At 43.2% G+C, this 13384-nt stretch overlaps 1 protein-coding gene and 1 long non-coding RNA gene across 3 annotated transcripts in view; one reads left to right on the top strand and one right to left on the bottom strand.

The window, feature by feature from the left end:
* Nucleotides 1-105: 105 nt before the first annotated feature.
* LOC132993305 (uncharacterized) lies at nt 106-1291 on the top strand. Its single transcript, XR_009676445.1, has 2 exons — nt 106-707; nt 909-1291. It is a non-coding gene; the product is annotated as an uncharacterized LOC132993305 (long non-coding RNA).
* A 311-nt stretch (nt 1292-1602) lies between these two features.
* The window catches only part of atl1 (atlastin GTPase 1), a 20701-nt gene continuing 8919 nt past the window's right edge, over nt 1603-13384 (bottom strand). For both annotated transcript variants that reach the window (XM_061063070.1, XM_061063071.1), the window contains exons 9-14: nt 7254-7381; nt 6424-6480; nt 4319-4390; nt 3819-4250; nt 2329-2343; nt 1603-2211 (exon numbers count right to left, since the gene is read on the bottom strand). In XM_061063070.1, the coding sequence (XP_060919053.1) occupies nt 2098-2211; nt 2329-2343; nt 3819-4250; nt 4319-4390; nt 6424-6480; nt 7254-7381 (818 nt within the window). In that variant the 3' untranslated portion in view covers nt 1603-2097. The remainder of the gene's footprint in view (nt 2212-2328; nt 2344-3818; nt 4251-4318; nt 4391-6423; nt 6481-7253; nt 7382-13384) is intronic.

A 13384-nucleotide genomic window follows, 5' to 3' on the forward strand; every position in this document is an offset into this window, starting at 1 on the left:
GAGGGTCACGGGGGTCCGGGTCAGGCTGAGGGTCCGGGTCAGGACAGCTCCTCCTGCTTTGCTTGTTTTCATTTGATTTCTCTTTGACTTTTCTTTTTTGAGACACTCCCAAACCTTCACACATATTTATATGAAGCTCCTCCTTAAAGGGACAGTACCTTCTCTTAAAGGTGTATCAGCTGCTAGGCTCCTCCCCTTTAAGGAGAATGGAGGCGGGACGGAGCACTCAACTTCACCGTCTGAAAGTTCTGGATCTACTTCTTCAGATTCCAACGCACTTATCAGCTGATTGGGTCTGAAGGGAACGCCTCTACTCAGACTATGGCGAGGACACTGATGGTTACATTTTATCATTTGAAGACAGTGTGTGAGTGTGTGTGTGACTGTGTGTGTGTAATTAAACATATATAAGCTACGTAATCTTTATTTAAAGGAGATATTTCAAACTCACCTTGAGCATTAATGATGTCACTTTGGGTTCACCTGTTGAGACACTCAAAAACCTTATTTATCTGATACAGTAAAATCCCTCATTTCAGCTGCTGTCTCTTTAAAGCCCCGCCTCTCCACATGCCCACTTACTCTGATTGGCCAGGTCTGCAGTCGCAGAGACATAATGCTGTCGGGGTGGGCGTGTACTTTAAGGAGCTGTCTGAGTGGGCGTGTCCTTAATGGAGCTGTCAGAGTGGGCGTGTACTTTAAGGAGTGTCAGAGTGGGCGTGTCTTTAAAGGAGCTGCTGGGGTGGGCGTGTCCTTAAAGGAGCTGTCGGGCTGGGCGTGTCCTTAAAGGCGCTGTCGGAGTGGGCGTGTCCTTAAAGGAGCTGTCGGAGTGGGCGTGTCCTTAAAGGAGCTGTCGGGCTGGGCGTGTCCTTAAAGGAGCTGTCGGAGTGGGCGTGTCCTTAAAGGAGGGGTTAGGCTTCTCTGAACGCTCGTGTCCTCGCGGCACCTTGTTTTTATTATCTTAATGATTTATTGACTTTGGGAAGTTCAGGTTCTTGTAAACGTGTTTAAAAGACGGGGGTTATGGTTATTCTTAACGGACGCCATCAGCGTGCAGCGTGTGGAGGTCGACCAATCACATGAGCAGAATGTTTTCTAGATTAAGTGTCTCGTTCATCACGACTCGAGATCAGAAGAAATTAAATGTCCTCTTCGGAGACGATGTTTTAAAATACTTAACAAACGTATTTTAACAGGTGTGACGTGTGTAAGAGAAAGGGGCGGGGCCACAGTGTGGTCATCATGTACAGATCTGACTTTGTGTTTATTAAAAACACGACTGAATAATAAAGTCTGCAGTTTGTTTCTTCTTTACATCCGCTAATAAAAACGTGAATATCATAAAGTTCTGGTCTCCATACGAACGTCTTTGTTCTTGTCTATTGAAGCGGAGTGATCAATGTGTGCATTAAAAAACTCCCTGAAGTCAAAGGAACATAAATACTAACTCGTGTCGGCAGGCGTCTGCATGTCTGCAGGCAGTCATTTGCAGGAAGGTGTCCACGTGTCGGCAGGCGTCTGCACTGCAAAAGCACTTTGGCAGGCGGCGTCTGCATGAAGCTGCATGTGTGTGAATGTGATGGCACAGAAACACTTTGTCACAACCATTAAACTCCAGTTTTATAAAGTAAAGCTGCTTTAAGAGCTCAAAGATGACAGATAACCATTTATCATGCTGAGGAGGCTGAAACACTGACACGACACATGGAGGCTTTCAGACATCAGGTCTTACATTTTGTTTCCTATAAAGAGCACTAAATTGTAAAGAACAGAACCACTGTCACAGGTGGAGGGGGTCACACTTTAGTTTAAAAGCATCTGGAGCGATGAGTGATGAGACATAAACCGTGTAATATGAAGCTGACGGATCAGCGTGGCGTCTGTACACCTTAACTATATATGTTCACAGACAAGAACACCGTCCATCCAGTGAACTCAGGCTGCACCACAGGGGGCGCTGTGACCTCATCATGAACATTATACAGTCTGTTCGAGGGGTTAAAGCAGGGGATGTATGGTGGGCCAGAAAAACAGAGTGCCTGATGGGAGACGAAGCTCCTCCTCCTCCTGTCCATCAACATGAAGTCCCTGCTCCAATCAGTCCCTCTTCCTGTCCTCCTCCTCGGCCTCCTCCTCTACCTGAGGCCCAGGGAAGGCGTGGTGGTACAGGTGCCTGTGATTGGCTGCTACATTATAGAGCTTGTAGAGCGCCTGAGGAGCAGAGGAGGAAACATAACACACAATCAGAAGAGAACATCAAAGACTTTATAACAAGTAAGGTCGTCTCCAGGATTTATCTGTGCCAACATTTAGGAAACGTTGACTCACCTCGTTAGTGCTCCCCTGAGGAAGCATGAAAAGAGAAAACATGATCACTGTTAGAACATACATGATGACATCACCTGAACATACATGATGACATCACCTGAACATACAGGTAACATCACCTGAACATACATGATGACATTATGACATCACCTGAACATACATGATGACATCACCTGAACATACACAATGACATCACCTGAACATACAGGTAACATCACCTGAACATACATGATGACATTATGACATCATCTGAACATACAGGTGACATCACCTGAACATACATGATGACATCACCTGAACATACACGATGACATCACCTGAACATACACGATGACATCATGACATCACCTGAACATACATGATGACATCACCTGAACATACACGATGACATCACCTGAACATACACGATGACATCATGACATCACCTGAACATACATGATGACATCACCTGAACATACATGATGACATTATGACATCACCTGAACATACACGATGACATCATGACCTCACCTGAACATACACGATGACATCACCTGAACATACATTATGACATCACCTGAACATACATGATGACATCATGACATCACCTGAACATACATGATGATATCACCTGAACATACACAATGACATCACCTGAACATACATGATGACATCACCTGAACATACACAATGACATCATGACATCACCTGAACATACATGATGACATTATGACATCACCTGAACATACACGATGACATCATGACATCACCTGAACATACACGATGACATCATGACATCACCTGAACATACATGACATCATGACATCACCTGAACATACACGATGACATCACCTGAACATACATGATGACATCACCTGAACATACATGATGACATCACCTGAACATACATGACATCATGACATCACCTGAACATACATGACATCACCTGAACATACATGATGACATCACCTGAACATACATGACATCACCTGAACATACATGATGACATCACCTGAACATACACGATGACATCACCTGAACATACATGATGACATCACCTGAACATACATCATGACATCACCTGAACATACATGACATCACCTGAACATACATGATGACATGATGACATCACCTGAACATACATGATGACATCACCTGAACATACATGACATCACCTGAACATACATGATGACATCATGACATCACCTGAACATACATGATGACATCACCTGAACATACATGACATCACCTGAACATACATGATGACATCATGACATCACCTGAACATACATGATGACATCACCTGAACTTTAGGAACTTTATAATTAGAGACTTTTTTTCATGATCATAATTTTCTGTGACTTTACGGATTTTATGTAAATGTTCATGTTTTTAAAAACGATTTTACTAAACTTGTTTTGTTTGGAGTCGAACTTTCCAAACTGGATGAGACAGGTGAGCATTGATTAAAGTTTTGAATGATTGTTATGATTTGGACTCGTGGTCATTACCTGGTCCCAAAGCGCTCCGGCCACCTGGTCGATGACGGCGCCGAGCTCTCGGTACTCCCCGGAGTAGCGGATGTAGGCCCAGGTGCAGAGTGTGATCAGAGCCAGACCCAGGATCATGTTGCACAGACTGGCGATGATGTCCACGCCCACAAAGCCTGTGATGCCTGCCGCCACGTACATGACAAAGATGACCACGAACAGCGTGGCTGGCGTGCGTGCGGCATGGAAAATGTTCTTGGAGTCGTTGTGCTTGATGTACTGGACGAACACCTCGTCGATCTCTCCCTCCAGCTGCTGCAGGTAACGCCGGCTGAACTCCTCGCCTCCCATTTTCTTCACGCCCCGAAACACCTGCAGCGCCTCCTCCCTGATGGCGCCGTGACGGGCCTGCAGCTCGCTGGGGGCCAGGAAGGGCCGATCCCCACCACACACCTAAGAGAACAGAGGCTCAGTGAGGAGGAGGAGATGTCTTCTTTTAACACAATCTTTACTTTTCTCACCTCCTCCATCTTCTTATTGTACAAATCCTTCGCCGCCGCTACAGCTGCCAAGTTATTGGCCTCCGCCGTGGCCTGAGAGGAAGAGACGATTAATGAGCAGGTATGAACAGGTGATCATCTTCACCTCATTCAACATCTCAAAAAATACATTTCTGTAAAGAGCTGGAAGAAAGAGGATAAACTGAGAAAGAGGGCGTTTCCCTTTTTTCTTCAGGTTCAAATGCTCTCTCTCTCTCTCCTCGGCTAACGCTAACGCTAACGCTAACCCCGACCAGCTGGAGGTCTGAACAAGCTAATAGAACAACATCATCTCCCAGACTGGAAGCCACTCCCCTCACAATCTGTACTGTTCCCCCTCCCCTCACAATCTGTACTGTTCCCCCTCCCCCTCCCCCTCCCCTCACAATCTGTACTGTTCCCCCTCCCCCTCCCCTCACAATCTGTACTGTTCCCCCTCCCCTCACAATCTGTAGTAAAGTAAAGTGTAGTAAAATGTAGTAAAGTAAAGTGTAGTAAAGTAAAGTGTAGTAAAATAAAGTGTTGTAAAGTGTAGTAAAGTAAAGTGTAGTAAAGTAAAGTGTACTAAAGTAAAGTGTAGTAAAGTGTAGTAAAGTAAAGTGTAGTAAAATGTAGTAAAGTAAAGTGTAGTAAAATGTAGTAAAGTAAAGTGTAGTAAAGTGTAGTAAAGTAAAGTGTAGTAAAATAAAGTGTTGTAAAGTGTAGTAAAGTAAAGTGTAGTAAAGTAAAGTGTACTAAAGTAAAGTGTAGTAAAATAAAGTGTCGTAAAGTGTAGTAAAGTGTAGTAAAGTGTAGTAAAATGTAGTAAAGTGTAGTAAAGTAAAGTGTAGTAAAGTGTAGTAAAGTAAAGTGTAGTAAAATGTAATAAAGTGTAGTAAAGTGTAGTGAAGTAAAGTGTAGTAAAGTAAAGTGTACTAAAGTAAAATGTAGTAAAGTGTAGTAAAGTAAAGTGTAGTAAAATGTAGTAAAGTAAAGTGTGGTAAAGTGTAGTAAAGTAAAATGTAGTAAAGTGTAGTAAAGTGTAGTAAAGTAAAGTGTAGTAAAATGTAGTAAAGTAAAGTGTAGTAAAATGTAGTGAAGTAAAGTGTAGTAAAGTGTAGTAAAGTAAAGTGTAGTAAAATAAAGTGTTGTAAAGTGTAGTAAAGTGTAGTAAAGTAAAGTGTACTAAAGTAAAGTGTAGTAAAGTAAAGTGTAGTAAAATAAAGTGTCGTAAAGTGTAGTAAAGTGTAGTAAAATGTAGTAAAGTAAAGTGTAGTAAAATGTAGTAAAGTGTAGTAAAGTAAAGTGTAGTGAAGTAAAGTGTAGTAAAGTAAAGTGTACTAAAGTAAAATGTAGTAAAGTGTAGTAAAGTAAAGTGTAGTAAAATGTAGTAAAGTAAAGTGTGGTAAAGTGTAGTAAAGTAAAATGTAGTAAAGTGTAGTAAAGTGAAGTGTAGTAAAATGTAGTAAAGTAAAGCGTAGTAAAATAAAGTGTCGTAAAGTGTGGTAAAGTGTAGTAAAGTGTAGTAAAATGTAGTAAAGTAAAGTGTAGTATAGTAAAGTGTAATAAAGTAGTAAAATAAAGTGTAGTAAAGTAATGTGTAGTAAAATGTAGTAAAGTGTAGTGAAGTGTAGTAAAATGTAGTAAAGTAGAGTGTACTAAAGTAAAATGTAGTAAAGTGTAGTAAAGTAAAGTGTAGTAAAATAAAGTGTAGTAAAGTAAAGTGTAGTAAAGTAAAGTGCAGTAAAGTGTAGTAAAATAAAGTGTCGTAAAGTGTAGTAAAGTGAAGTGTAGTAAAATGTAGTAAAGTAGAGTGTACTAAAGTAAAATGTAGTAAAGTGTAGTAAAGTAAAGTGTAGTAAAATAAAGTGTAGTCAAGTAAAGTGTACTAAAGTAAAATGTAGTAAAGTGTAGTAAAGTAAAGTGTAGTAAAGTAAAGTGTAGTAAAATAAAGTTTAGTAAAGTAAAGTGTAGTAAAGTGTAGTCAAGTAAAGTGTAGTAAAGTAAAGTGTAGTCAAGTAAAGTGTAGTCAAGTAAAGTGTACTAAAGTAAAATGTAGTAAAGTGTAGTAAAGTAAAGTGTAGTAAAGTGTAGTAAAGTTGTGTTACCTGCAGCATGGACTTTGGATGAGGCAGCTCCTCGCCCTGATAGATCTTAATGTATGCCTGAAATAAAACAGAGACATCAATTTAAATGAAACTGTTAAATATTCAACACTTAAAGGGAAACTTCACCAGGTGAAACGAGGATCTGTTTTGAAATTGGGTCATATAAATTTTGAAGTTGGTGTCATCTTGACCAAGAAAAGGCAGAAAGTGTATTTATGGCTCATGTTGATGAAAGACAACAACTCCCAGAATGCACAGCAGCACAGGCCACTCCCACTGATCTAGAGAACACCCCCTACCAAGTTAGCTAGTACCAGACTGAGGTGAAATGCATTTCACACACACATTCTACTGAGGAGTTAGGCCCTGTGTCCACCTGGCAGTAAAGCGCTGGCTGTGCGCTCGGGAGTGTCTGCATGAAACGTTTGTGACCTGAGAAGAAAAGCGCTGCACGTCTTTTCAAAATGGAAGATATTCCCTGTATTATAGCACATCCTCCTCATGTCTGCTGGCGTAAAAAAACGACCTCAAATATAAAACATGCAGTACAAAGTAACGGAGCCGTGTAGGTCATACAGCCATTCATTAAACTGTTGTCATGGAGACACTCCCGAGCGCACAGCCAGCGCTTTACTGCCCTGAAGAAAACGTCAGGTGGATACGAGGCCTTAGTTGCCAAATTCATTAAGACTTGTGAAGAACTCTTTGTTTTTATTTGAAATGGTGAATGATTTCTTTATTTTGTTGCTTCCTGTCTTCAGCTGCCTCACACTGACACACAAACAGACATTAATGTGTGTACTTCCTGTTTGTGTGTTTCCTGTTCTCACCTTGAAGTACTCCAGCAGACCTCTGCAGGTTATCTCGCTGCCGTTGATTTCCTTCACGTCGATGCTTCCAGGGCTGAGCAGCCACGGAACGAGAACCTTCAGGTTATTCAGGAAGTCTCCATCGATCTCTGGATGGATGACACAGAAAACCACAGGTGAGTTAAGGATCCAGAACACAGGTGAGTTAAGGATCCAGACCACAGGTGAGTTAATGATCCAGACCACAGGTGAGTTAAGGATCCAGACCACAGGTGAGTTAATGATCCAGACCACAGGTGAGTTAAGGATCCAGACCACAGGTAAGTTAATGATCCAGACCACAGGTGAGTTAAGGATCCAGACCACAGATGAGTTAATGATCCAGACCACAGGTGAGTTAATGATCCAGACCACAGGTGAGTTAATGATCCAGAACACAGGTGAGTTAATGATCCAGAACACAGGTGAGTTAATGATCCAGACCACAGGTGAATTAAGGATCCAGAACATAGGTGAGTTAATGATCCAGACCACAGGTGAATTAAGGATCCAGAACATAGGTGAGTTAATGATCCAGACCACAGGTGAGTTAAGGATCCAGAACATAGGTGAGTTAATGATCCAGACCACAGGTGAGTTAAGGATCCAGACCACAGGTGAGTTAAGGATCCAGACCACAGGTAAGTTAATGATCCAGACCACAGGTGAGTTAAGGATCCAGACCACAGATGAGTTAATGATCCAGACCACAGGTGAGTTAATGATCCAGACCACAGGTGAGTTAATGATCCAGAACACAGGTGAGTTAATGATCCAGAACACAGGTGAGTTAATGATCCAGACCACAGGTGAATTAAGGATCCAGAACATAGGTGAGTTAATGATCCAGACCACAGGTGAATTAAGGATCCAGAACATAGGTGAGTTAATGATCCAGACCACAGGTGAGTTAAGGATCCAGAACATAGGTGAGTTAATGATCCAGACCACAGGTGAGTTAAGGATCCAGAACACAGGTGAGTATCTGATCCAGACCACAGGTGAGTATATGATCCAGATCACAGGTGAGTTAATGATCCAGATCACAGGTGAGTTACTGATCCAGACCACAGGTGAGTTAATGATCCAGACCACAGGTGAGTTAAGGATCCAGACCACAGGTGAGTATCTGATCCAGAACACAGGTGAGTATCTGATCCAGAACACAGGTGAGTTACTGATCCAAACCACAGGTGAGTATCTGATCCAGAACACAGGTGAGTTAATGATCCAGACCACAGGTGAGTATATGATCCAGATCACAGGTGAGTATATGATCCAGATCACAGGTGAGTTAATGATCCAGATCACAGGTGAGTTACTGATCCAGACCACAGGTGAGTTACTGATCCAGACCACAGGTGAGTTAATGATCCAGAACACAGGTGAGTATCTGATCCAGAACACAGGTGAGTTACTGATCCAAACCACAGGTGAGTATCTGATCCAGAACACAGGTGAGTTAATGAGCCAGACCACAGGTGAGTATATGATCCAGATCACAGGTGAGTTACTGATCCAGACCACAGGTGAGTTACTGATCCAGACCACAGGTGAGTTAATGAGCCAGACCACAGGTGAGTATATGATCCAGACCACAGGTGAGTTAATGATCCAGACCACAGGTGAGTATCTGATCCAGACCACAGGTGAGTATCTGATCCAGACCACAGGTGAGTTAATGATCCAGATCACAGGTGAGTTAATGATCCAGATCACAGGTGAGTTAATGATCCAGACCACAGGTGAGTATCTGATCCAGACCACAGGTGAGTTACTGATCCAGATCACAGGTGAGTTAATGATCCAGACCACAGGTGAGTTAATGATCCAGACCACAGGTGAATTAATGATCCAGAACACAGGTGAGTTAATGATCCAGACCACAGGTGAATTAAGGATCCAGAACACAGGTGAGTTAATGATCCAGACCACAGGTGAGTTAAGGATCCAGAACACAGGTGAGTTACTGATCCAGACCACAGGTGAGTTAATGATCCAGAACACAGGTGAGTATCTGATCCAGAACACAGGTGAGTTACTGATCCAGACCACAGGTGAATATCTGATCCAGAACACAGGTGAGTTAATGAGCCAGACCACAGGTGAGTATATGATCCAGATCACAGGTGAGTTACTGATCCAGACCACAGGTGAGTTAATGATCCAGACCACAGGTGAGTATCTGATCCAGACCACAGGTGAGTTAATGATCCAGACCACAGGTGAGTTAATGATCCAGACCACAGGTGAATTAAGGATCCAGAACACAGGTGAGTATCTGATCCAGAACACAGGTGAGTTACTGATCCAGACCACAGGTGAATATCTGATCCAGAACACAGGTGAGTTAATGAGCCAGACCACAGGTGAGTATATGATCCAGATCACAGGTGAGTTAATGATCCAGACCACAGGTGAGTATCTGATCCAGACCACAGGTGAGTTACTGATCCAGATCACAGGTGAGTTAATGATCCAGACCACAGGTGAGTTAATGATCCAGACCACAGGTGAATTAATGATCCAGAACACAGGTGAGTTAATGATCCAGACCACAGGTGAATTAAGGATCCAGAACACAGGTGAGTTAATGATCCAGACCACAGGTGAGTTAAGGATCCAGAACATAGGTGAGTTAATGATCCAGACCACAGGTGAGTTAAGGATCCAGAACACAGGTGAGTATCTGATCCAGACCACAGGTGAGTATATGATCCAGATCACAGGTGAGTTAATGATCCAGATCACAGGTGAGTTACTGATCCAGACCACAGGTGAGTTAATGATCCAGACCACAGGTGAGTTAAGGATCCAGACCACAGGTGAGTATCTGATCCAGAACACAGGTGAGTATCTGATCCAGAACACAGGTGAGTTACTGATCCAAACCACAGGTGAGTATCTGATCCAGAACACAGGTGAGTTAATGATCCAGACCACAGGTGAGTATATGATCCAGATCACAGGTGAGTATATGATCCAGATCACAGGTGAGTTAATGATCCAGATCACAGGTGAGTTACTGATCCAGACCACAGGTGAGTTACTGATCCAGACCACAGGTGAGTTAATGATCCAGAACACAGGTGAGTATCTGATCCAGAACACAGGTGAGTTACTGATCCAAACCACAGGTGAGTATCTGATCCAGAACACAGGTGAGTTAATGAGCCAGACCACAGGTGAGTATATGATCCAGATCACAGGTGAGTTACTGATCCAGACCACAGGTGAGTTACTGATCCAGACCACAGGTGAGTTAATGAGCCAGACCACAGGTGAGTATATGATCCAGACCACAGGTGAGTTAATGATCCAGACCACAGGTGAGTATCTGATCCAGACCACAGGTGAGTATCTGATCCAGACCACAGGTGAGTTAATGATCCAGATCACAGGTGAGTTAATGATCCAGATCACAGGTGAGTTAATGATCCAGACCACAGGTGAGTATCTGATCCAGACCACAGGTGAGTTACTGATCCAGATCACAGGTGAGTTAATGATCCAGACCACAGGTGAGTTAATGATCCAGACCACAGGTGAATTAATGATCCAGAACACAGGTGAGTTAATGATCCAGACCACAGGTGAATTAAGGATCCAGAACACAGGTGAGTTAATGATCCAGACCACAGGTGAGTTAAGGATCCAGAACACAGGTGAGTTACTGATCCAGACCACAGGTGAGTTAATGATCCAGAACACAGGTGAGTATCTGATCCAGAACACAGGTGAGTTACTGATCCAGACCACAGGTGAATATCTGATCCAGAACACAGGTGAGTTAATGAGCCAGACCACAGGTGAGTATATGATCCAGATCACAGGTGAGTTAATGATCCAGACCACAGGTGAGTTAATGATCCAGACCACAGGTGAGTATCTGATCCAGACCACAGGTGAGTTAATGATCCAGACCACAGGTGAGTTAATGATCCAGACCACAGGTGAATTAAGGATCCAGAACACAGGTGAGTATCTGATCCAGAACACAGGTGAGTTACTGATCCAGACCACAGGTGAATATCTGATCCAGAACACAGGTGAGTTAATGAGCCAGACCACAGGTGAGTATATGATCCAGATCACAGGTGAGTTACTGATCCAGACCACAGGTGAGTTAATGATCCAGATCACAGGTGAGTTACTGATCCAGACCACAGGTGAGTTAATGATCCAGACAACAGGTGAGTTAAGGATCCAGACCACAGGTGAGTATCTGATCCAGAACACAGGTGAGTATCTGATCCAGAACACAGGTGAGTTACTGATCCAAACCACAGGTGAGTATCTGATCCAGAACACAGGTGAGTTACTGATCCAGACCACAGGTGAGTATATGATCCAGATCACAGGTGAGTATATGATCCAGATCACAGGTGAGTATCTGATCCAGATCACAGGTGAGTATCTGATCCAGAACACAGGTGAGTATCTGATCCAGAACACAGGTGAGTTACTGATCCAAACCACAGGTGAGTATCTGATCCAGAACACAGGTGAGTTAATGATCCAGACCACAGGTGAGTATATGATCCAGATTACAGGTGAGTTACTGATCCAGACCACAGGTGAGTTAATGATCCAGACCACAGGTGAGTATCTGATCCAGACCACAGGTGAGTTAATGATCCAGATCACAGGTGAGTTAATGATCCAGACCACAGGTGAGTTAATGATCCAGAACACAGGTGAATTAATGATCCAGAACACAGGTGAGTTAATGATCCAGACCACAGGTGAATTAAGGATCCAGAACACAGGTGAGTTAATGATCCAGACCACAGGTGAGTTAAGGATCCAGACCACAGGTGAGTTACTGATCCAGACCACAGGTGAGTTAATGATCCAGAACACAGGTGAGTATCTGATCCAGAACACAGGTGAGTTACTGATCCAGACCACAGGTGAATATCTGATCCAGAACACAGGTGAGTTAATGAGCCAGACCACAGGTGAGTATCTGATCCAGAACACAGGTGAGTTACTGATCCAAACCACAGGTGAGTATCTGATCCAGAACACAGGTGAGTTAAGGATCCAGACCACAGGTGAGTTAATGATCCAGACCACAGGTGAGTATCTGATCCAGACCACAGGTGAGTTAATGATCCAGATCACAGGTGAGTTAATGATCCAGACCACAGGTGAGTTAATGATCCAGAACACAGGTGAATTAATGATCTAGAACACAGGTGAGTTAATGATCCAGACCACAGGTGAATTAAGGATCCAGAACACAGGTGAGTTAATGATCCAGAACACAGGTGAGTATCTGATCCAGAACACAGGTGAGTTACTGATCCAAACCACAGGTGAGTATCTGATCCAGAACACAGGTGAGTTCAAGATCCAGACCACAGGTGAGTATATGATCCAGATCACAGGTGAGTTACTGATCCAGACCACAGGTGAGTTAAGGATCCAGACCACAGGTGAGTTAATGATCCAGACCACAGGTGAGTATCTGATCCAGACCACAGGTGAGTTAATGATCCAGATCACAGGTGAGTTAATGATCCAGACCACAGGTGAGTATCTGATCCAGACCACAGGTGAGTTAATGATCCAGATCACAGGTGAGTTAATGATCCAGACCACAGGTGAATTAATGATCCAGACCACAGGTGAGTTAATGATCCAGACCACAGGTGAATTAAGGATCCAGAACACAGGTGAGTTAATGATCCAGACCACAGGTGAGTTAAGGATCCAGACCACAGGTGAGTTACTGATCCAGACCACAGGTGAGTTAATGATCCAGAACACAGGTGAGTATCTGATCCAGAACACAGGTGAGTTACTGATCCAGACCACAGGTGAATATCTGATCCAGAACACAGGTGAGTTAATGAGCCAGACCACAGGTGAGTATATGATCCAGATCACAGGTGAGTTACTGATCCAGACCACAGGTGAGTTAATGATCCAGACCACAGGTGAGTATCTGATCCAGACCACAGGTGAGTTAATGATCCAGACCACAGGTGAGTTAATGATCCAGAACACAGGTGAGTTAATGATCCAGAACACAGGTGAATTAAGGATCCAGATCACAGGTGAGTTACTGATCCAGACCACAGGTGAGTTAATGATCCAGACCACAG

The sequence above is a fragment of the Labrus mixtus genome, chromosome 18, assembly GCF_963584025.1.
Source record: "Labrus mixtus chromosome 18, fLabMix1.1, whole genome shotgun sequence".
NCBI classification, from domain to species: Eukaryota; Metazoa; Chordata; class Actinopteri; order Labriformes; family Labridae; genus Labrus; species Labrus mixtus.